This window comes from Equus asinus, chromosome 4, assembly GCF_041296235.1.
Source record: "Equus asinus isolate D_3611 breed Donkey chromosome 4, EquAss-T2T_v2, whole genome shotgun sequence".
In the NCBI taxonomy this organism is placed as follows: Eukaryota; Metazoa; Chordata; class Mammalia; order Perissodactyla; family Equidae; genus Equus; species Equus asinus.
The window spans coordinates 133,299,446-133,323,691 of record NC_091793.1 but is presented as its reverse complement, the minus strand read 5'-3'; the positions used below and the strand labels follow the sequence as shown (position 1 = coordinate 133,323,691).

Below are 24,246 nucleotides of genomic sequence, written 5' to 3'. Positions count from 1 at the left end.
ATTTTGAAAAATTATATTAGTTGGTTATAGATTTCTAGACTCGTAGTCCCACTTCCTTTAGGCCTAAACACTTAGATAATTCTAAGATAAAACAGATGGGAATTCACAGCCCAAGAATTTGTTATTTCATACATATCACTGGGAAGTATTTTCCTTAGACTTCACAGGATTAAAAGCTTTGTTCACTTCTCAAGGCTGGTGACTTAACAGGCTCTTCACCTTGGCCTCTTGGCAGGCTCCTTTCTTTTCAGTGAAGCCTTTACCTACAGGGACGTCACCTCTCCTTTCTATATCGTCTGGGCTTTGTAATTCAAAGGAAGAAGATTCCAGAACTTCTGCTCTAACAGCTTAGGTGATAAAGGACAGATTGTAGATCTGAGAGGCAAAACTGAGGCTGTGGAGGAGTGAGCTGAGGAAGGAATATGAAAGGGAGCACGCCTTTGAAAGTTTTTGCTGGCGGCACAGCTCTTAAACTTCCTCCATCTCATGAAGATGTGGTGGCTGGCGAAGTCCAGACTAAAAGCCAGTGAAGAGTGAAGCCGTCCAAGAGAAACAGGAGGGGGCTGGCTGGGTTCTCAGGGTGGGGCGAGGGTCTGGCCCTCTGCTTTGGTACTTTTGTTGCTGTTTTGTTTTGCTTTCATAATCTCAATGGTATCTGGCCAGGGGCTCAATTGCATCCAATCACTCAGGGGTGATGAGGCCCTGGGGAGCTGATTCATGCTAACCAAACTCATGGGAGATGGACAGATGAAAAAGAAACTTAAATGACTCATTAACTAAGAGAAATGTGACTGCCAGGCAGATGGGACTAGTTATGTCCCTTAGTCAACCCACTCTATCTCCACTAGAAAAGTATACTTGGAAGCCAAGTGGAGACCAGAGAGTTGCTTGGTGAATGTAGTATCAGAACAAGGAGAATTCATGGTCTCAAGCTACACTCTCTCAATGTACCCTTCTGCACTGCAAGAATACACTGTCAAGGTGACTGGAATACTCATGTTAGCCAGGCAGGACACCCGCTCCCCTGGATTAAGATAATGGATACAAAGCACCTAGTGCAATACTCGATACATAGAAAGCACTCAGTTAATACAAGACATCATTATTGTGGTGCTATAAATATTCTGAGACATAGCAAAGTGGGCTAACAGCATGGGCTCTGGAGTTAGAGCCTTGTTCCATCACTCACTACCTACATGCTAAAGAGAAGGTTACCTAACCTCTGGAGCCTCAGTTCTCCTACCTATAAAATGGGTGTAATAACAGTAACTTTACAGAGTTACCTGGAAAATTACTTAAGATGACGGGTGAAAATCACTTAACTGCTCATCGTAGGCACTGAATGCTCATTATTAATAATAAAAATAATAGAAACTTACATAGCACTTTCTATATACCAGACACCACTTTATATATATTTAGTCCTTGCTCTAACCCTAGGAGGTGGGGATAGTTGAGGAACCTATCACTCATAGATTATATTCACCAATATCAGCTCCCCTTCCTTGAGCAAGTCTACACTGAAGTCAGATTTCACCATGTGGCTTGCTTCGGCCAGTCAAATGTGAACAGAAGAGATATGTGAGACTCCTCGGCGGAAGTGTTTAAAACTAGCTTGTGCTTCCCTGCCCCCAGGATTGTAGACGTGTTCGTTGAGAAAGGCCCCCATTAGCTTGAGTTCCTACATGACCCTTGCTGACCCGTGATGGACATTCAGTGCAAGGAAGAAATAAGCCACTGTTTTAAGCCACTGAAATTTTCAGATTTTTATTACCACAACACAACCTAGCACATCTTAATTGATTGAAGCATAGAGACAAAAGATTTTCCAAGGCCACACAGCTAGAAAGTGTCTGGCTCCAGAGGCTGTACTGTTGACCACTTTGCTTTATGTTTCTTAATAATTGAAAGTAATATCAGTACGAAGAATACTTTATTATTAATGCATTGTTGTCATTGGGGATCTGTTTCTACACTTCATAAAAAGCTGTTCTTTTCTGAATGAGTTGGCTCAGGAGGAAACCTAGCCTTTCTCAGCTTCTATAGCAACAATAGCCAGCAGCTGCCAGAAATACCACAGGAGAAGTTCTCGATGGACAACATGAAGGACGCTGGAAATGTTTCTTCTTTATATAACCTCAGAGCAGCCCCCAGGGGTACAGTCATCATGGCTGCCAGAAGAGCCGGGTTTGATTCCCCGCCCCCTCCCAAACACACACAGTATCTCATAGAATGATTTAAAATATTTATGGTCATTCAGTTGAGGGAGACTCATTCTTGTCGCTCAGTCTTTCAGAGATAGATGCCTCTCCTCATAATTCTTTTCCCATTGGCCCATCATCTTGTTTCCCTTCTTCTCCTGTCTCTCAACCTGAGCAAAGACTTTAAATGTCTTTGTTTAATAAAGCCTCTTTGCAGGCTCTCTCAGAAAGCATATTACTACACTGACATCCATATAATTTCCCTTTCATAGCAATATTGCCCAGAGAAGTGAGGGCCTGAAATTTGGGGGCTGAATGAGAGAATCTGCCTAGGTTAGAAACACAAATACTCAAAGAGAAGTGAAAGGCTTCAGCCTCTGCTCTTCCCAAGGAAAAGGAAAATGTTGTGAAGATAAAAGCCGAAGAAGCAAAGGCATAAGCAGTGATAAAAGGCCAAAAAATTAGGTGAAAAAAGATTAGTCATATTTACCGAACATAAATCTATAAAGGAGACTCCGTTTTTTAATGGCACACACTGGAATGCATTAAATTATAAGCTGGAAATCTATCTAGGGAAAGTATAAATACATATCAATTAATAGAAGTGCTCACTGATGAAATAGTGTTTTATTCATCACTTATTTAATACATATCCTTCAACTAGTAATCAATGAGACTCATGAACAAATAAGAAGCCAGCCACTTCTTAACCCTTTTATTTCTTTTTAAGATCTAGTGATCACCTACTTCATAGCTTTTCCTTTATGATGTTTACTAATTATATTTTTTAATACTATTTCTTATATATCTCTACTTGATACTTCTCTAGCCTGCTAAATTTTTTTTTTCATCAAACTTTAAAATAATGTAAAAATAATGGAATTTAGTTCCTTAAAATAGCCAACAGGCCAAGTTAGAAAAATATATAACAGGAAAGGCTCACTAAAATTCTACTCTCGGGTTCTTTCTAATTTTAGTTATACAGGTGTAGCCACCTTACAATGAAGTTCTTTTTGTACTTAAAGAGTCAAATATTCTCGATGGAGTCCAAGAGCGTAAATGAATTCCACTCATAACACATTGTGTTTTATCAATAATACAGCATAAATTCATATCTCTCTTCCAAGAGAGCTTCAGAATTCTCATGAGTGAGACACTTCCAAAATTACTAACAATTCACTACAATAGGTTGGCTATGCAAGTGATGTAGTATCTCTTTCTGGAAGACTTAAAAACAGAAAAAATTCCCATTGTAAGATTTTAATATTATGTTAATAACCAAACAAAACTCATTTCTGAAGGACAGCATGGAGGAAAGACAGATGGGAAGAATTGTTAATGTGTGAGGGTGGGAGGAGAGGAAGCTATCTTGGTCCAGCGATTATCTGGAAAAGACACTGAAGACTGAGTCATTGAGACAAGCACCATGACATCATCCCAAATGGACAGAGTGGCTATTTAAGGAGTTTGATTCTGTGCTCAGCAGTGAAGAGTAAGAAAGGGATAGGAGGAAAATGACTGTTATAGTTGGCTACTGGCATATGGCAAAAGGGTGGGGAAGTGCGAAAAATCTGCTAAGGAAGTCCCCACTCTGGACCCATGCATGGTGCTAAAATATGAATGAAAGAAAGACCCATGTATGGGAGCTTCCAGGACCATCTCGATTTCAGCCTCCTTGCTGGCTTCTAAGTCTTCATCTCTGGCTTGAAAAATTTGGACACTGTGAGTCTGATTCATATTCATTGTATGTAGAGCTATTCATCTTTGTCTCCACAAATTTTTCTCCAGTTTCCCCATCATTTATTAATACCGCATCAATCTAATACTGAATTGCAGACAACAGAAAGAGTTCATTTTTTAGTCTCAGCTCAATTTGCTTTAAAGCCAACGCCCCTTTCCACCACTCTATGCTGCCAACCCACCACTTCCCTGATGGCATACTTCTCACTTTTTCTAGCTACTTCTTTACTTGGTGGAAATTACATTGAAATTAAATATTTTTAGCTACATGAACCCACCTCTTCAACCAATATTGGTCAATCTCCACTTCCTCCTGCTAGACAGTGGGGAGTACTTCTATAAATTGTGTATAAGGAAACCTTTTCAGTAGGCAATGCAAAACTTTACAGGTGAGTCCTGCCACATCCTACTAATTCAGTGATTATTTCTTACCAGTGTGGTTATTACTAATTCAACCAGTTGTAAGTAATGCAAATTGACTCTAATAAACGTAAGGAAAAGGGCATTTATTGGATGACTTTGAAGAACTTGGAAAATCAATAGGAAGATTAGAGAACAAAGCAAGAACTAAGAGCTCCAGATCCAAGATACAAGAAATAAAGGAAGAATCTTAGAGAGGAGATCTTCTCAGAGGTACCACTGGCATAAATAGTCTCCAAAAGAGCCCCGTTTCTGTGTCCCTCAGCTAAAATTCAAACTCCAAGCAGGTCATTTGTTCAGCACCTGGGGAAAGGTCACCTGATTAGCAGGCCCATCAAACGCAACGGAGGAGAGAAAGGAAATATTAGAAGTTTGGAAAAGTTCACTATTCGTGTTCAATTTCCTAGTGCTCAGACTGAAATAGCAACAGCTAGTACATGAGCTACAATAATGGAAGATTGATTCTGTTTCAAAAGATCTGTCTCGGAATAATTTGTACAGCATTTGCTTGGCCCCATCTAGCAGCCAACTCCTGTCACTAAACCAAACACACAAACAAACCTCAGAAAACAGTGAATGGGCTTAAGTCAGAAGTTAACAAAGAAACAAACAATTATATCTCAATTAAAAATAATAATTAATTTTTTTAAATTTTAAATAAAAAAAGAAACAACAAAAGACTTGTTCTTCCAATGGTCATTTTCACCTGGCAAAAGTAATAGCTTATATATGTATAAAGTAATAGCACACACACACACACACACGTATGTATATGTATATATAAGTGTTTATATAGTGTCTTGCGCACCGTCACTTAGCTCTTTTGTACGTATTATCTCATTTAATTCTCATAAACCAAGTATAGGTACTATTATCACCCTCAGAGAAATTACATAACTTGGCTGAAGCCTCACAGCTATGGGGCAGTCTGCATGCAGCACCTGTGCCCTCCCCGCTGCACTGGGCTGCCAGGACTTGTCACACGGACTGAGGAGGACAGGGTAGTGTTAGAACCATGGGCATGAGTTAAGATCTCAGCTCAGCAGAAGGCAAGAAACTTAAACCTCCCTAAGCCTCAGTTTCTTCCTCTGCGACATGGAGACAGTCATATCAGGGTCAGGATGAGCTGTTTCAAGCTCACACGGTTGTCGCAAAGAAGGATGGGGAAACGCATATAGACTATGTAGCCAAGAGTGCTTGTCACACTGAAGTGCTGAGCCACCAAAGGCCATTATTAGTTGCATGTCAGTCTCCCCTTGTAGACTAGTCCTGGAGATCCAAGAATTACTCTTCCAATATTTGTATCCCTACCACATTCCTCAGTTATCGGCACATTAACAAGGCCACACAAATACCTGCTGGACAGAAAGCTTTGTATCTGCATCCACACTGCCACATGGTACTCTATTAGCATAAAATAAACTCCTCTTTATATAAACCCCATAGCTCCTCCCTGCCTGTAAACAAATGATGCCTATTTTCCCCACCCTACCCCCAGCCTCTAGACTGCTAACTCATGTGGTCAGGGTCTGCATCTCCTTTGTTCTTCCTGGATCCCCAATGCCTACCCAGGGCCCAGTACATAAGAGGAACTTAACAAATATTTGTGGACTCAATCTTTAAGAAACATTCGTGATGTGTCCTAGAGTTCCCTAGCACTTTCATAAACACATGCAGCATCTCTCTGCAGAGCAGGTTAAAGACCCAGGCTCTGGAGCCGACCGACTGCCTGTGTTCATACTCCAGCTCCTCCAGCTACTAGCTGAGTGACCTTGGGTAATATACATAAGTTTTCAATGCCTCAGTTTCTCACCTGTAAAATGAGAATAATAACTGTATTGAGTTTTTGTATTAACATGTTAATTCATATAAAACAGTACCTGGCACATAAAAAGTGTTCTTTAAATGTCAGCAGTTATTAATTTTGCTTGTGGCTGTTTTTCTCCCATCACACTGTCAAGAATAAATTATTCTAACTGCCTAAATCATTTCTCCTTTCATGTAAGAAAATATGCAAAGTGGCATCTTTACTCCAAAATCCTAAAATTAATTTTCAGCAGAGCAAATCATAATCTCAAGAAACTGACTTCTAAAGCTGTTTGCAAAACTGTCTATTTATAGAGACGGTTCTCAAAATAAAATAATCCTGAATGGCTCCAGATATTCTGTAGTTTAAGCCTCTTCCAAATCACTTGTGTTGGATACTTCTCCAGCAACACTTGGCGTTGTTCTTTCCACAAACAAGAACAGCCATATTGGCTTGAACAGAAATGTTCATGTGAGTGAAAACACACACACACAAACATCACGCAAAGGAGTTAGGTCGTGTTGTCCTCTGCCTCTGCCACAAACCTCATTGCCCTATTATGGCAAAAAGTGTGTCAATCCCAGTATGTATCTCGCCATCACTTAGAGCGTGAACGTGGTGATTAGGCCACATGTGACTGAAAAATTCAAATCCCCGTTATGTAATCACTGATGCTTCTCTGCACACTGGAGAGATGAGGGGGAGAGAAATATAGGCAGAGGGGATGCCTGTGAATTTCATTTACCTTTAACACTGTAATGTTCCAAGCAAAGCTCTCAGTGGCCTTGTTGAGTTTTCTTCCTTTCAAACCTTCCTTTGCCCCCAGATTATGAAGTTCCTCATGGAACTCCATCCCTTTGAAAAGAGAACACATAAGAATTCTTAGCATAAATTTCAGAAAAATAGGGCTTTTATTATGAAAATATTATCATTAAAAATATAGTTCCCATTCCTGTCCTTCTCTCATAATTTCTAAATCCCTGAATTGGATTCTCCCTCCCAGTCTGTTCATCCCCATCAAATGGTTCACCTTAGGGGAAACTGACAATAATCAACGCATTAGACCAAATTACATTTTAAACAGCTAGGAGCCATAGATAAAGACATGAGAAGTTAAGAAGCAAATTCTTCCAACAGGTAACACATATTTTGTTTGTCCTCTACCTGGTTTTTATATGAAACAATGAAATATGTGAATGATAACCATATGTGATGGATGCACACATCTTACTTTTCCTTATGAACCATCCATATGGCTTCATAGGAGGCCCTGGAGCCCACAGAGATAACAACGGTAATTAGTAAGTGTTGAGCAAAAATAAAAAGATTTTTTAAAAAATAGCATTCCTAGAAACACCTACATGTTTCAGATTTGGGAATGGCCTTAGTTATTTTTAGCTCAACCATTTCTCAAGCTTGAATACTATAAAAAACATCACCATCATCTGTTTCTTCAGTCTTTGTGTTAGCACCCCAGAGACGGGAATCACACTTTCTTCTGGGCTGCTAATTCCATCTTTGGAAAGCTATGACTGATATCAAGCCAAAGTCTCCCTCCCTGGAAGTTCCACTCCTTGGCACTAGCTAGACCCAGACCAACAACATCTAATCTCTCTTCCACAGTGCAGCCCTTTAAATATTCAAAGAAAGATGTTAGATAAAGTCCACTAGAGTCTTCTCTTCTCCAGATTAAACATTCTAACACATTTCAGCTTACTCATAATGTCTCTTCTTTAAGGATGGTGACATCCAGGCCGGGCCACTGCATTGCACAGCTCCCTGGAGTTGAGATATGTAGGGATCTGCACCCAGGAACATCACACTCCAAGGGGGCTCGAGGTGGCCCACACGAGGTGGGGATTTACCATCACCCTCCTGTTCTAGTTACTCTGCTTTTATTAACACAGCCTAAAACCACATGAACTTTCCAGGTGCTAACATCATGACACAGCACATGTAAGGGCATGACTATGGAGCCGGGGCTTACACTCTACCTCTATTGCTAGCCAGCTACGCGAGCATGAGCAAGTCCCTGAGAGTCTCTGCAATTCAGTTTCCTCCTTGGTGGAATGGCAATAGCAAGAGTGTTTACCTCAAGGGATTGTGATGAAGACTAAATGAGTCAATACATCCAAACCTCTCAAAGTAGTGCCCGGCACATGGGAGTGCTACATAAGCATTTGGTATTAATATTTTTGTGCTTCCTCTCAACTGAAACATTTAAGCCTGCAGGCCAGGCAGTGAAGAGCACTATTTTTAAAGTTTGGTCTGGGTTCAAAGTTCAGCTCGACCACGTGTTGATATGGGATCTTGGGTAATTGACTCAATCTCTCAGAATCTCAGATGCCTCATCTGTAGATTGGATGTAACAATGATTACTTTGCAGAGTTGTTATGAAAATAAATAACACTGTGTATGCGCTTAGTATATCACATGTAAATAAATCAAGCATTCGTCATATTGCCATCTTCCTCATCAAAATCATTATTGTGTGTGTGTAGATCAAGGAGAATGTGAATCCAAGAGAGAGAAAAGTGCAGGAATGTGAATGAAGGTGAACTTAAGCAGAGGTGTGCCCTCACAGACACGTGCCCCATCCCACACTTAAAGGAAGAAGAAATCTAAATCTAAAATGAAGACTAATAAATGAGGCAAACATCTAGAGTATTAATAGGATTACGGTTCAAACTGTAAAAATGAAGTGGTTCTAAGGGGTAATGTGTAGTAAAAGGCTTGATAGGCTTCCAAACCACAAAAGTAGATTCAGAACCCTCACCTCTCTAGACATCTTCAGACACCACCCCCCTAGATACTCACATATAGCCCACCTACTATCACCTAGATTTCTCTTGTACTAAACAAAGACTTATGTTTAACTCAGCATATAGTTAAAATATGACATAAAATATTTCAATTTTAAGAGTAAAAGCAGAAACTTTTAAAATCTGCCAGGAATTATCATTAAGGTTTCTAAGCAAAATAAGGGAGGGGGGCAACTGGGGAGATTACCTGATTTCTGACACTGCACAATCTTTTCCTGGACTGTATCTGCCATTTCTATGAGAAACCGGCTCTCTTGAATCATCTGTCACAAAATAAGCATAAAAAAGGTGGCTGTTAGAAGTCCTTAAACTGGCTCATTGGAAAGATGACATACAGGGAGACACACAGGATGCTGGCAGTAATGGGGAACCATGGCCTTAACCACAAGAGAAGGGAGAGGGGAGGACAATCTCTGCTCCAACCTCCATCCATCCCAACACTACACCTAGAGTCACCTACCTTACGATTGCTCCAGTTATGTAACATGCCTGGGACACCATGGGTGCCAAATAAATAACTAATGAATCAACGCATACACATTTTTTAAGTTCCAGATCACCACATTTATGAACACCTCTTATTCCACTCCCTCACCTCAAAAGTTACTGCAACATCAAGGCAAGTGGCATTGGAACAATAGCAATGAGAATCAGAATAGAGAATCACCTAGTGATGAGCTAAAGGACTCCTGAACACATCAATGAAGCTGGGAGCTTGGATTTGGGTGGCCCAAAGATGGTAAAGGTCTGGTTCTCCCTCTAGAAGGGCTCCCGCTCCATTGGCAAGAATGAAGAGTGGGTCAGATGTCAGAGGAACTAATTCTGCAGAGTTTGTTGGCAATAACACGGAAATGGCTGTCCCTGCCTTCCATGTTTGGGTAGAAAGCAAATATGTCCAAGAGGTAACTAACATACTGAGTAAAGTAGGGGAAACAAGACAAGTGTTGGAGGGACAGAGAAAGAAAATCTGTATGTGAAGAAGGGGCAAGATGAATATTGGTAAAGAAGTTGTGATCAGAAATATAAGGGATTGGGGCCTTTGGAAGAAGTGACTAAGAAAGGCAACCAATAGGCAAACTAACACTTCCTGAATTTCCAACCACTCTCCTACTCTCAGTAAATGTCCCATTTCATCTGGCCAGTCCATGTTTTATGTGTCTGGCTCAACATTCTGAAGGGAGTCCAAGGCAGAATCCAAAGTGGACACAAAAGGTCTTGAGCAAGACATTTTTCATAATTCGAGGCTGTTGAACAGATTGTAGCCTTATAGGATCACTTCCAAATACAAAGTGGTTTATGACTACAAATTTTCAAATGGAAAAGAACATTGGATCACAAATTTTCAGTGCCTAACAATTCCATAGGAGCAAAATCATACCATTCATTCATTCAGCAAGCACCTGTTCAGCAGCCACGATGTGTAAGCACTGCGGCAAGTGCCTGGGTCTGATGCATTGATGAGCAAAAACAGACAAATCCCTATCTCCATGCAGCTCAGTCTACTCCAATGAGTGAATGAAATATGATTGATTAATTCAACGAAATAGAATTCAATTACTCATGTTTCCTGCCTAAAGTGATAGTTCAAAGTGACTTATTTGGAGGGCTAAATTGACTATCAAAACTGTAAAACTAGACACCCAACAAGGTCTGGACTGAGTCAGACTTTTTTTTAAATTATTTTATTGAGGTCATAATAATTTATAACATTGTAAAATTTCAGCCGTACATTATTATTTTTCAGTCACCATATATACAGTGACTTTACCCTTTATGCCCACATCCCAACTCTCTTCCCCTCTGATAACCACTAATCTGTTCTCTTTGTCTACGTGTTTGTTTATCTTACACAAATGAGTGAAATCATACAGTGTTTGATTTCTCTGTCTGGCTTATTTCGCTTAGCATAAATCCCTCCAGGGCCATCCATGTTGTTGCAAATAGGATGATTTGTCTTTTTTTATGGCTGAGTAGTGTGTGTATATATACCACATCTTCTTTACCCATTCATCAGTTGATGGGCACTTGGGTTGCTTCCATATGAGTCAGATTTTTTAACTGCATTAATTAACTCTTTCAACTGCCAAGAGGAATTGGAATACTTGTGAATAACAATTTATCAAGTGGCTAACAGTAGCCCGAGTTACTGCAGCTTCCACGTGAATGAAATTTACAGGCAGAGGAAGACTTCATATGAGGGCAGTTGGTTTCAGTCTTTTCTAAGATTAGCATCCATACATGCAACATTGAGTTTTTATACAATATTTTCGAAAGTTACCAGATGTCACCATTAATCAAGTAGTAGACAAAATGAGTTTTCATGAAATTCAAGCAAGGGAAACATTCATAAAGAATGGACACATTCTGTGACTTTACCATGAGCAAAAGAGATAATATACTATACATTTTTAGAATCAATTTTAAGGCTAAAAGGAGCTTAGTTATCATGACCACCCCCTTAATTTTATAAAAAAGGAAACTAAGACTTACAGGACTTAAGATTCTTGTCCAAAAAATGGAGCTAATTAATGATCAAGCTGGAACTAAAATCTGGGTTTCCTGGCATCCACTTATTTTCATAAAAATAATAGCACCCCTCTGATTTTGTCTGGCTGGGCCATGCTCCATGAGAGAATGCATGCCTTCACATATATGCAATCTTCTGAGCCTGAAATACAGCGTTCCAAAGTCACCTTGTCCGGCCCGACTTGAGGGCATGCCCATAACCAATCCATTTCAACCAGACTCAAATGTATCCTTTTAAAGAAAAAAAACTCTTTACCTATTGATTTGTGGCCAGGTTTCTTTGCCATATTTTACTAAGAATCTTCTCAGCATTGAGTACAAAAGGAATACAGTTCCTGCATCCAAAAATGCCAGTCTCTTTGGAACACCCTGAAGACGAAGTGGCCTCTTCACCAGAGCTAACTCTCCCTCCTAGACTTTGAATCCTACCTCTGCCTGCTTCCCCAGGAACCGACTCCTAATAGCCCCTTCCTTTTTTCATCTACAATCTCTGCCTCTCCCCTGGTTTCTTCCCTTCTCCAAATAACATCTTCAACCTTAAAGTAAGCAAACAAAAACAATAACAAAATATTTTATTGGCCTTTGAATGGTTGTCCTCATCAATTCTTCCTTAAAAAACCTAGCCCATGCTCATTGCTTTCACTCAGGCAGGACTCCACCGAGACCCTCAAAGTTTAGCCTTGGCCTCATCATCAACCACTCCCTGGCCAATCGTTGGCCCTCATTCTCTCCAGCTCAGCAGCTGACACCACTGATCATCCCTCCTTTTGACTTCCAGGACCCTGGTTCTTTTCCTGCTTTGCTCTCTCTGTCTTCTCTACTGCTTCCTACTCCTTTATATCCATACACATAGGGATCCTCCAAGTGCCCTGGCCTCAGCTCTCCATTCTTTCCCTTCACTATTATCTCTCCTCTTGGTAATTTCGTCCATTCCTAGAGCTATCAAATATTGCACCCACGGAGATCTGTTCAAAGCTAATGTCTCCCACCTTGGCCTCTCTCCTGAATTCCAGATTTATACTTCCCATGGTCTACAACAGTGGTTTCCAAAGTAGGGAGAAACATGCACTAGGGGGTGAGGGCACATGATAGTCCATTGAGGTGTGAGAAGAAACAACGAGGACTTTTATTCACGTTTATTTTTATCTGTACAATTAGAAAAGACGTTAAGCTTTGCAGATTGATCCTGGTCCCGCACCAAATGAAGATCATGTGTTTCCAATATGGTAAGTGAGGTAAGAAAAGGTCAGAAGGGAATTCCACATTGGAGAAGGCTGATAGCAACACGTTTATTTATTAGTTTCCACCAGAATATTTCAACTTACATATGCCTGAAAAATAGTAAAGTAAATACCACTTATATCATCTTGTTCTAAATAAACAAAAGCTTCCCAATATGGATTCCTGAAAGGAAAATGAAGATAACGCAAGCAAAGTAAACAACACAAACATGGCAGAGCAGCTGCTCAGCCTGTTCCAACCACAATTTCCTCCTCAGCAACACTGAGAACTGAAAACAACGCAGGCTGATCAGATCCGACCTGTGCAATCACACCAGGAGAGCAAGAAGATTTTTATTATTCATAAGTAAAACTATTTTAAAATCCAATGCTAATTTCTATCTTGATGTTCTATACTGTATATATTGGTATGTTAGTAAGTTATATAGTTTATGAATGAATAAATTCTCAAAATGTTTTTACTGAGGAGTTGCCTGTGCTGGGGTCCTCTCTGTTCGCCCCTCCAGATCCACTCTCAGCCATGCTCTGTGCTGAGGCAACATCAACCAGGCTCCACGGCCTCTCATTTCTATTGGGATCAGCCAATGGGAACCAGCAGCAAGCAATCAAGGGCAGGAAGCAGGAGGCAAGAGGGTTTAGGGTAGTTACTCCCTTGACCATGACCTCGCTGCTGGACTGCAGTTGATAGCTTCCTCTCTGCAAGGCCACAGCTCCTGTCAGGTGGCCCTTCTCTGGGAGGTACAAAGAGTACTGAGTGCCAGGAATGGCTCCTTCCCCTTACCCCTCTAGGCCTGGGAGTGATGACAGCTCTCCACCATTGCTCAATCTGGGCTGCTCACCATCCACTGTTGCTTCCTAACCCTTGCCCATGCTTTTATAACCACTCCCCCATCTTTAGTCACCCTTTTAGAGTGTGCTATCCACGAAGAGTCTGAGACAGTGCTTGATCCAAAAAAGTGGAGATGCTTAGCTACTAGATACATGTACCCCTAATTTCCAGCATTCTCTGTCTCCCCCAGACACCCAGGCTCAATCTCAGACATCCTTCTTGCCTCTCTTGCATCCAGAATGTGAGCCCCCACGTTGTCAGTCATCATCTTGCCTCTCCTCCCACTTCTGTTTTTTTTTTAAGATTGGCACCTGAGCTAACAACCGTTGCCAATTGTTTTTTCCTTCTTCTTCTTCTTCGCCCCAAATCGCCCCAGTACATAGTTGTATATTGTAGTTGTGAGTGCCTCTGGTTGTGCTATGTGGGACGCCACCTCAGCGTGGCCTGATGAGCAGTGGCATGTCTGCGCCCAGGATCCGAACCAGCAAAACCCTGGGCCGCTGAAGCGGAGCGGGTGAACTTAACCACTCGGCCACGGGGCTGGCCCCTCCTCCCACTTTTATCCCTTTGTTTTCTTCTTTACCACAACACTCCTGGTTTAAGCCTTTATTCTCACTGCGTGGACCATCTTTCAAAGTTTAATTATCCTTCCAGAGGCAGCTCAAATGTCAACTTCAAAAATATTTTGTGCTCCATTTCATCCTCCCCGGCGCATCCCCCATCCCCCCAACACTAAAAAAATGAAATATCTCCTATTATCTCCCCGTTCTCACAAAACTGCATTTGAGGCTCAGAGGTGGCTTTGCTTCCATACTCTGCTACCAGCAGGTTCTTCCCACCTCATTCCTTCCAAATACCACTTGCAGAATCATCTTCCAAAAGCAGAGCACTAGTTACCTCCTGGCTTTGTCACTGTCTCCCTTGCCTATTGAATGAAGTAAAATGCTTCTAACCTAGAGTTTGAGACTCCCTTTGACCTCAGCAGCCTTCCCCCTAATGGTTCCCCCATTCTCCTGGATCCCAGTTTACTTGTGTGAATCACGCTTCTCCAAACACGCCCTCCTCATTCCTCCTTCTACACAGTTCTTTCTACCAGGGAAGTCTTCTTAAGCCATCTCCCCTGGTCAGAATCCCTTCAGGCCGCAAAGCTCACTTCAACGCCCCCTCTGCGACTGGTGTCCTGATTTCCCCTTCCCTCCCCCTCTCACCTCCAAATTCCAAGAACATTCTATTTTTTCAGTCTGTTTACAAAATTTTTTATTTTCTATCTTAAATTACAATTGTTTACCTATATTACCTCTCACCCCTCAATTCCCCAGGAAACTGTAATTCCAGCAGAGCAGGGACCCCATCTTATTCACCTCTCCATCCCCAGATCCATCATCCATTTGTACAACCACTTTCCCCTATCTTTCTTGGTGATATTTATTTCTTCTGTGTACGGACTACTCACACATGCACACACAGTAGAATAGGTTATTTATTCTCGATCACTTCTCAAACCTAAAATTGTCTTTTTTGAACTCTAATTTCTCTTATTGTCTTGTTTTTTGCTCCAAGCTTCTCCATTTTTCTATAATCTTACATGTTCTTAATTCCTTTTCAAATTGAGTACTGAAAAATAAACATAAAGTTTTTCACAGGATTATACCTATAAAAATATAACACTCAAGTATCAGAAAAAATAAATTTTAAACTTTATTACTTATTTGAGGTAAAATAAATTCAGGACCAAAACATACAACAAACCCTATGATTCGAGTTCTCTTAAAAATCCCCCAAGTAAACATTGTGAACCCCACTGAGTAAGTTTGTTTTCCTGTTGTCTAACAGATGACTTCTTAAAGAGACAGTGAAGCGTGAGCCAGCCTTGAACACAGAAGAGCATCACCTGGAGATCCCTTAGAGGGTGACAAATAAAAATGGCAAGTAATAGGATATATTGGAATATATGAGGAAGCCATTTGGTGTAAACCTAATTCGGCCTCATCTTGTCTTTCCAAAAGGGCCTGACTGTGACTGTTGAGCATGCATTGTATATCTGCTTTAGAGATTCCCTATGGCAAGAACAAAGGCCCTTGAGATAAAGGTGCAACTTCCCTCTCCCTCCCAACGTTGGCATCTCCTGAAGGGTTAAGCATCTTTCCTTAGGCTAGAAACTGATTGCTGCGCTCACCTGTGGCCGCCCAGCTTGATACAATAGACTTGCCTCCTGCTACGCCCACCAAGATGGCAGACCCACTACCTGCTGTGTCCATCAAGTGCTGTGCCGACAGGGCAATCTTGTGACTATTGTGGGAGGGACATTTCAATCATATGTGAAACACCCTCTTTGAGGGTATATAACCACCCACTTCTTTGGAGTGCTCTGTTCCTTTGTGGAAAGACTCTCCCGGGTTATAATCCTAAAATTTAAGCTCAGAATAAACTCACCCAAATTTTCATTTATAGATTGGTTATGGATTATTTTCGTCGACAACGGTAACCTGAAATCCCTTAGTAATAAAAGTCACCACTTTTACTCTAAAACACCTCATCATTAATAGTCTCAGAACATAAAATCATTGCTCATACGAACTTTTCTCATAAGAGCATTTGATCTTCTCTATGATAACAGCTTCTACTGTATTTAGAAGCATAATTTTATTCCATTTTCCGCAGTCAACTTTCAATTATTAGTAGTTGTAGAGAAAACAAATAAGATGGATGGATGAAATGTACCAGACATTCCAAACCACATTGAAATCAACAATTTCAACCTTTCCCCCTCAGCTCAGTCATTTATCTAAGTTGTTAGGAAGGAAAATGGTTGATTTGTGTTTCATCTCCTTCCTAGGTCTCTGCAGATCCTGACAGAAATGAAATACAAAGTGCAAAAGCCAAGGAGAGAAGGTGAGAAGCGTGTCTTCAGATAATCCCCCAGCTGGGTGGTCAGTACACTTAGCCAGCCAAAGCTGAGCTGACCCAAACAATAGAATCTGGCAGTGGCCTGATTTACATATCTGATGTCTCAGCCTGAGCCCCTAGTTGCCTTTGGGGTTGTACTAATACAAAGAGTTTTCCTCTGGTTCTGTCACATGAATATCTCCTAATGGATCTCATTTCCTTGCCACCACTTTGAATCTACAAGAATAGAGGACTTAGCAGGACAAACGTCAGCTTACTTTAAGCATGAGATGTGTCCTGAACAGGGGTGAGTAAAGTCGTCAGTTAATATCAGAATCATTTATTTTAAAATGAAAACTTTACAGAAAGGGAATGTTTTTAAAAGTAATGTTTTTGCTCAAGGATGGATTAAATTGTCCAATCTGTATGAAAAAAACCTGTCCTTCCAGCTTTTCTCCTATAGGAATTTTAACTAATTGCCTTGGATCATTGCAATAGTTACAGAGTCAATGTAACTATTTAATGGAACTGAAGAGATGAGCTTTCATCGTCATATCATGACTCATAAACCTTCCATAGATTCCAATTTTCTCCTGAATTATATCTAAATTCCTAGAACCACAGAACTTTATATTTAGAAGTCACCTTAAAGACCATGTATCATGGACAATCCCATTTTACAGGTGGAAAAAACTGAGCCCAAAGTTGACTTGCCTAAAGTCACATAGCTAGTTAGTGAAATAGTTTAGACTAGAATCCAAGCATTCTTGAGGAACAGACCTAAGCTTATAAGTTGTTTTGTGATACAGATATTATACTAAAGTGTAGAATTCCTATTGCAAGTGCAAGTTGGTGATAAACATTAATAAAGTAGAATTCACCAAGTAAAGCATCGTGAAAACAAGTTTTTGCCATGACTGCTTCTCCCTCCAAGTCTAATTTGCAACATGTATCAACCGTTATAGATATTCATCCTATAAAACCTAGACGGAAATGTACTTACTTGAGTCCACTGCTTTTTTAGGAAGGAGTTGTCAAATTTGGAAAGGCAGTCACTTAAGAATATGTGAGTCAATAAAAAGCCAATCTATTCTAGACCTATTTTGTTCTCTCCTCTTAAGAAGAGCAAAATAATTAATCTATCTCTCACCTTCCTTTTAATCAAAACACTGAGTTCTAGTTTTTGGTTCTGTAGTGGCTCATCTGTTCAGATTGCTTGAAATAAGACTTGAATTTTATTAAACTTGGTACATTTTAAAAATCTGATTGCTGTTACATATATATCTCCTAACTAGAATGAAGATAATTTCCTTCAATTTTTAATTTCCTTAAAAATTTTAAATCAGGGGCCAGCTCGGTGGCTCAGTGGTTAAGTTTGCACATTCCGCTACAGCGGTCCGGGGTTCACCGGTTCGGATCCCAGGTGTGCCCATGGCACTGCTTGGCAGGCATCCCACATATAAAGCAGAGGAAGATGGGCACGGATGTTAGCTCAGGGTCAGTCTTCCTCAGAAAAAGAGGAGGATTGGCAGCAGATGTTAGCTCAGAGCTAATCTTACTCAAAAAAATAAAAATAAAAATAAATTTTAAATCAGATGAATAAAAGCATTGTTAACAAATTGAAATCTTTTGTTTTTAAGCAAAATCGATCCAATCAAGAGCGTTACTTTTCTGAGCACTTGCAAGCTTAGTGCAAGTCCGCTGCCTTTGTTGTACGCAATGAAGTATTTTCAGTCCTTGGGACTAGCTCTGAGCCACAATTCCAAGCCTGATTTATAATGGCACAGGACAAGAGAACTTGCACAGAGCAGACCACAGGACATTGTCTCCACACTCATGATAGTGACAGGATCCACCTCAGTGAGCTGCTTTCTGCGTAAAGGGATCGTTTTGCCTTTTCTTTTCTCTAGTTGTTCTGTTTCCCAAACAGTTGTCAGCCATATCTTGAGTAATCATTAGAAATGTTTGTTTTTATCCAGCTATGATTAAAATTTAGCTCATTCATAAAATTACCAGGGGACTAACTTTCCTGAACCTTCTCCAGAATTTTCGGGCCAATTAACTACCTTTAACTAAAAGGTTTGCAAGGACTTGAGTATTTGAGAAGGCAAAGTGAATTCTGAGGATGTATATTCCACAAAGGAGCCAGCCTGAATACTCGCTTATTGACGCATCTGGGATATCCAGTGTCCTTGGGACCCTGGTACCAAGTGGAAATGCTGCCAAGACTCAAGATGCTGACAGTTCCCACATTATACAGAAAATGAATCAGAAGACATTGCCACACCCTCGACTGAAGGAAGTTTCAATGCACTAAGGGTAGGACATCTTGTTTTTAAATAGCCAGCTCTGCTTGAGCACATGCCAGCAGGCTGTTCTTTTTCTGGGTTCTATTATTATACAAGCCAATATACTTTTTGAAATGCAAACTAATATAAAGTTCCACACAAACTTCACAATAAGAGAGAGGGAGGGAAGGAGAGTATCTTTGACTTATCTGATTTCAATTTATTGATTTCAATAAGCAAAACTATGCTGAGGACTGCAGACATTCCTCCAACCTTTTCCTATCCTAAACTCAATATATCTTGGTAAGAACACTGACAGGAGAGAATGTATTTAATCCAACCCATTACACTTGGCTTTATTGTGATACCTGCCAGCGTACTGGTTACACTAGAAGAGTGATTAAAGACAGCGGTTGGCTCTTTTTGCTAGATTTCAAGACGTACTAAGAAATGAACAACTGCCCTCCAGATCACACCCCACTGACGCAGTAAAAGATTAAATCACCCTTGACTTATGTCCTCTAGATTGTTTCCACTTCTTTTTTATCTTCAGAAAATCAGTTGCGCTTACGGTAGTAAAGTTTTAACTTTTATGTTAATGTTAAATCATTCGGCACGGAAGTCACCTTTGGAGAATGCTTTGGGTTATTTTTACAGTCACAATCTCCTATAACTATTCCACCTCGGAATGCTACATTCCAAACACTAACTCTCCAAAAGTTCTCACATTCATTTAAAACACTGCAAAGAACCAAATACGTTAGACAAATGCTTCTTGACTATGCATGAAAAATCAGACAGCTGAGAATATTAGAAGAGTAAAAATTCAGCTATCTAAAGAAAAAATTATAGAAAAGTCCAACGATATTTTTGTTTAAAAATTATTTGCAAATAAAATTCTGCTGAGCATGAGGTGGGAGTTGGGGGGGTGTATTACAAGTCACTGTAAAAAGCCCATCACAGGCCTCAACGTCCTTAGACTCCATCCAGCCCAGGACTTAAAACGCCATCTGGTCCACTCGGGACCCTGTGTGTCTCTGCTCCTTCCCTTTTCAGGTGTAAGTCCTGCCTTCCCATCAGGACTTCCCGCTCCTCCAGGGAGAAATTGTGCTTCATACCATTCCTTTCCCCCAGCACCCTGCACAACAGCGGGCGGCCAAAATGTCTTTGTTGAGCTGGCTAATCAAAAGCCTAAAGATACACACAAAATGACATGTCCAAGGAGAAAGCGGTGTTTTAAAGTGCCAAATATTCATGTTTCCATCTCATTTTACTCATATTTCTCTTGAGTCAAAGAGCTGTCATGCTTCGCATCATGGCTATTTGTGCTGATACCTTCTCTGCTTATTCATCTCCGTATTGCACAGAATCTACTAAAGTTCTTTATACATGGTATGTATCGAATGTCATGAATAAAGTCAATGAATGAATCTTTTCTTAATAAGGTAAGTTTTGCGAGAGGTTAGGACTTTGATTGATGGAGAAGCAATTAAGGCTAGGAAGGCATTCGAGGTGGCACGGAACATAGAGAAAAGGATGGATAATGAAAAGGATGCAGAAGAGAAATCAGGTTGCCTGAGGAGAGGGTTCAAACAGAAGCAAATGAGAAGTGGGGTTTCAAACAATCCGCACTGGGGGTGAGGGCTTTGCAAGGTGGCCAAACATCAGATGCAGAATTTGAGGATGATTATTTCAATCGCTGAACTAGGGAAAGGCAGAGACTAGATGGAGGACTTCTCAGCCTGCTGAAAAATTCAGGCAGGAGGAGAAGAGAGAAGCGTAGTCAATGTAAGGAAATGGATACACACGAGAAACACCACAAGGTAAGAAGCAATGGATCTCATTAATATTGAAGAGTAGGTAACAAGACCTTACTGGAGTTACTATGGAGAGAGAGAACATTCAGAAATCACTGGGAGGAACTGAGGACCGTTGGCACGGTGGTCTCTCTCACAGTGGTCAGATAAGGGTCAATGAGTACCTAGGAAATAAAAAGATGAACCCAGGTTTTGACATATTAGATGGCTGTTGTTTGTTCTTGAGACACCCAGATGATGTCCCATAATCAAATGTAGAAACGTGACTAGAGTAAATGTTAGGGCTGGGGCTCAAGACAGGTTTCAAAACTAATATTCAATCTACCTGCATAAAAGCACTATTGTAAAAAGAAAAGAAAAAAGTCAAACCCATTCAAACAAACTAATTTTGATAGCGTCCTACTGAAACTACAAAGTATTTTCCAGTGTAATCACCAACCGTTACCACCTCAGTTCAGTGATGAGTTACATAAGCACATCACCAATCACAGACTCACATGCCTGTGATGGACGGTGCCTGGTGGCCTCTCCTCACTGTCAGCCACCAGAGCACAGGGTCTGCTGGACCTTCCACGGCACTTAACACAGCGGCTGGCACGTGGGAGGAGCTCAGCAGATGTTTATGAAATTAAACATCTCCATTCGTGGCTCTAACACTAGGCAACTCTTTCAGCAACCAATATTCATTTTTAACAACCTCAAGAATAAGATTAATCCTCAATGATAAAAAAAACGCACCTCACATCATATCACTTTTATCAGCAAACATAATTATGCTGCATTCACAGCCTTAAAAGACTTAGCAGTGACTCTATGACTATGTTACCTGCTTCAGTGGTGTATTTTCTCAAAAAGTGGAAATCCAGAGTGGGGAAGTGATGCTCGCTCTTCGAGAGGCCTGAGCCAAAAGCCATCACAGCGCAATAAAGGGATCAGGCACTTAGAAATGGTGTTCTGCTCTTAAATTAAGTTCTTGGGAGAGGTTCTGAAAAACTGCCCTGATGACCACAGAGAGACTGAAACGGCGCTGGGCGAGCAGTCCCCTGCGCACAGCTCTCCTCCGTGTGTCCCTAGCTCAGGAAGGAGGCGTCAGTTCCTCCTTCAACTTATAGGGCCTGTTCTACTTGTCTGAGTTATTGATTAATAATGTTCCCAGTTTGCTTTAGTGCTTTTCAGAAGCTGTCATATCCCACCTCTGGCTGTGACATGTGCTTGATACCAGGAAAGTCACCTCTGCTTTCATTGCCCTAAATATCAGGCAGGCATTTATAAGGCTATATCCCAACTCAGCATATTAAGGGAGACTGCAGACAGGACTGCCTTTAGGAAAAATGGCAATTCCTTGAGCAGCCTCACCTTCACCCTACCCAGGCTTGGGGAACCCTCAGTCATTAGGATCTCTTCCCTTCCCAGGTAAAAACCGGCTGGTAGGACAGGATCTGTGAAATTCATTCGAAGGTACAAATTACTGATAACCCAATGTGTTACTACTCACAGAGATTTTCTTTGCATTTTAAAAGAGATAAAAAGGCTTAAAGAAATTGATTGTAATTTGGAAATTTTGAGTACCAGTGGGCAGATAGAAAACATATGTTTTAAATAAGATATGGAAAGGGGAAGGGGGATGTCTCCAGATATTATGCTGTGGAAATAAGCCCACTCTACTACAAATATATTAGGGTTTTGATTACTTGATATCAACACAGATGCTATAATAGAATAATAATTACAATATTACTATTAAAATGACTTTAAGACTGAATTTTTAAAACTCTCAAGAAGAAATATTTCCAAATATTAAATTAGCTAGTGTTTGGTAAGAAATAAGGACAACTCAGCTCATTAGGGAAAAGCTCAATGTAGAAAAAATCCGTACAGAGAAACTCAGGGTCAAGGTTTGCTAGAATATTCTCATTTTCTTTCCTCTTGATAAGCAGTAGAGACTGACACACTCAGGCTGGCTTTCAATATGCGAAGATTACCTGGTTGCCTGATTTGTTTTCTTTTGATACCGAAATAAGCTGAACATTCCTACCCCTTTGGAAAGGATTTCAGGTTTTTTATTCTAAACATATTCTATATTTTTTTAGGAGTTACAACTTTTCCTTTTGGACGGCATCTATACAGTTCATTACCATTTCTGAGAAATCCAAATGTTGCAGCAACTTGAGTCTAAGTTGAACAGGCACGATGTTCATTTTGGAATTACTGCCCCCACACCACCACCAGGCAATAAACCCCAGATCTGCCTTCTGCCTTAGTCATCCAAATAAGCTTTTATTAATAGTCTGTAGGGGGGTTTTTAGACTTTCTTTTTATGAGAAGTTTTAGGTCTACATAAAAATTAAGGAGAAAGTACAGAGAGTTCCCATCTACCCTCTCACCCCACCTCCACATTTCCCTCCTGCTAACATCTCACACTAGTGTGATACACTTATCACAATTCAAGAGCCAATATTGACACCTTGTGATTAGCTAAAGTCCATAGTTTACATTACTGTTCACTCTTTGTGTTGTACATTCTATGGGTTTTGACAAATGCATAATGACAGGTGTCCACTAGTACAATATCATACAGAATAGTTTTACTGTCCTAAAAATCCCTTGGGCTCCACTCATTCATCCTCCCTCCCTTCCTCCACCCTGCCTGCAGCCCCTTGCAACTACTGATCTTTTTACTGTCTCCATAGTTTTGCCTTAGTCTCTAGGTTTTTAACTGTATGTCTAAGACAGGGAACAATTTGGCTAGGGTGGTATCATAGGAGTAAAACAAGGGGACTTAAAGATTTACCATAAAACACATTCAATTATAGCATGGGAACTACACTATTTTCACCAACAACAGATGCCTCTATTTACTTTTTATTCAACTAACATTAGTTGATAACATACTATGTGCCAGCACTCTTTTAGGAGCTAGAGATAATGGTAGTAAAGAAAGATAGACAGGGTCTCTGCCCTCATGGAGTATACATTCAAACTGAGAGGTAAAGGAGGACAGAAATTAAACAAAAAGTCAAGCAAAATATTTTTCATTCTTGCTATGTAGGACTATGGAAATCAAACAGGGCTATGTGATAGAGTGACAGCTGGGGACAGCAGTTAGAGAAGGCTTCTCTGAGGATATGACATTTCAGATAAGAATTAAGAGATAAGAAGGAATTATCCATGCAAGAGAAGAATGTTCCAGGCACAGAGAACTGCAAATAAAATAACCCGGAGTTTGGAACAAGCTTGGTCTGATTGCAGAAAGAAAGCAAGCTCATGTGCTGGGGGAGTGAGCAGAAGCGAGGGTCCAGGGTGAGGCTGGGAGAGGCAAGAGAGATAAGTAAGCCAGGCCAGACCATAAATGGCCCCGCAGGCCACAGTGAGGAGTTTCTATTTTATTTTATGGGAAGCCACCAGAGGATCTTAAGCAGAAAAGTGACATGGTCAGATTTATGTTTTTAAATGATCACTCTGGATCTGCAGAATATCTTGGGGGACCTCTTTAAAATAAATACTAACACTGATACATCAAGAGCATTAAAAATGCCAACCAATACAAAGCAAAACCTAAAAGCTAAAAATGGCATTTTTACGTTCAATACTGTCACAACACTCATCTGGCCCTACCCACCCACCCCCTAAAAGAAACAACAAACAGAGACGTTAGCAGGATTTTCGATC

General features: G+C 40.5%; 1 protein-coding gene across 5 annotated transcripts in view; it reads right to left on the bottom strand.

The window, feature by feature from the left end:
• The window catches only part of PLCL1 (phospholipase C like 1 (inactive)), a 328,998-nt gene that overhangs the window by 37,189 nt on the left and 267,563 nt on the right, over window positions 1-24,246 (bottom strand). For all 5 annotated transcript variants that reach the window (XM_070508297.1, XM_014845974.3, XM_070508295.1 and 2 more), the window contains exons 4-5: window positions 9,178-9,253; window positions 6,914-7,023 (exon numbers count right to left, since the gene is read on the bottom strand). In XM_070508297.1, coding sequence (XP_070364398.1) covers window positions 6,914-7,023; window positions 9,178-9,253 — 186 coding nt within the window. The remainder of the gene's footprint in view (window positions 1-6,913; window positions 7,024-9,177; window positions 9,254-24,246) is intronic.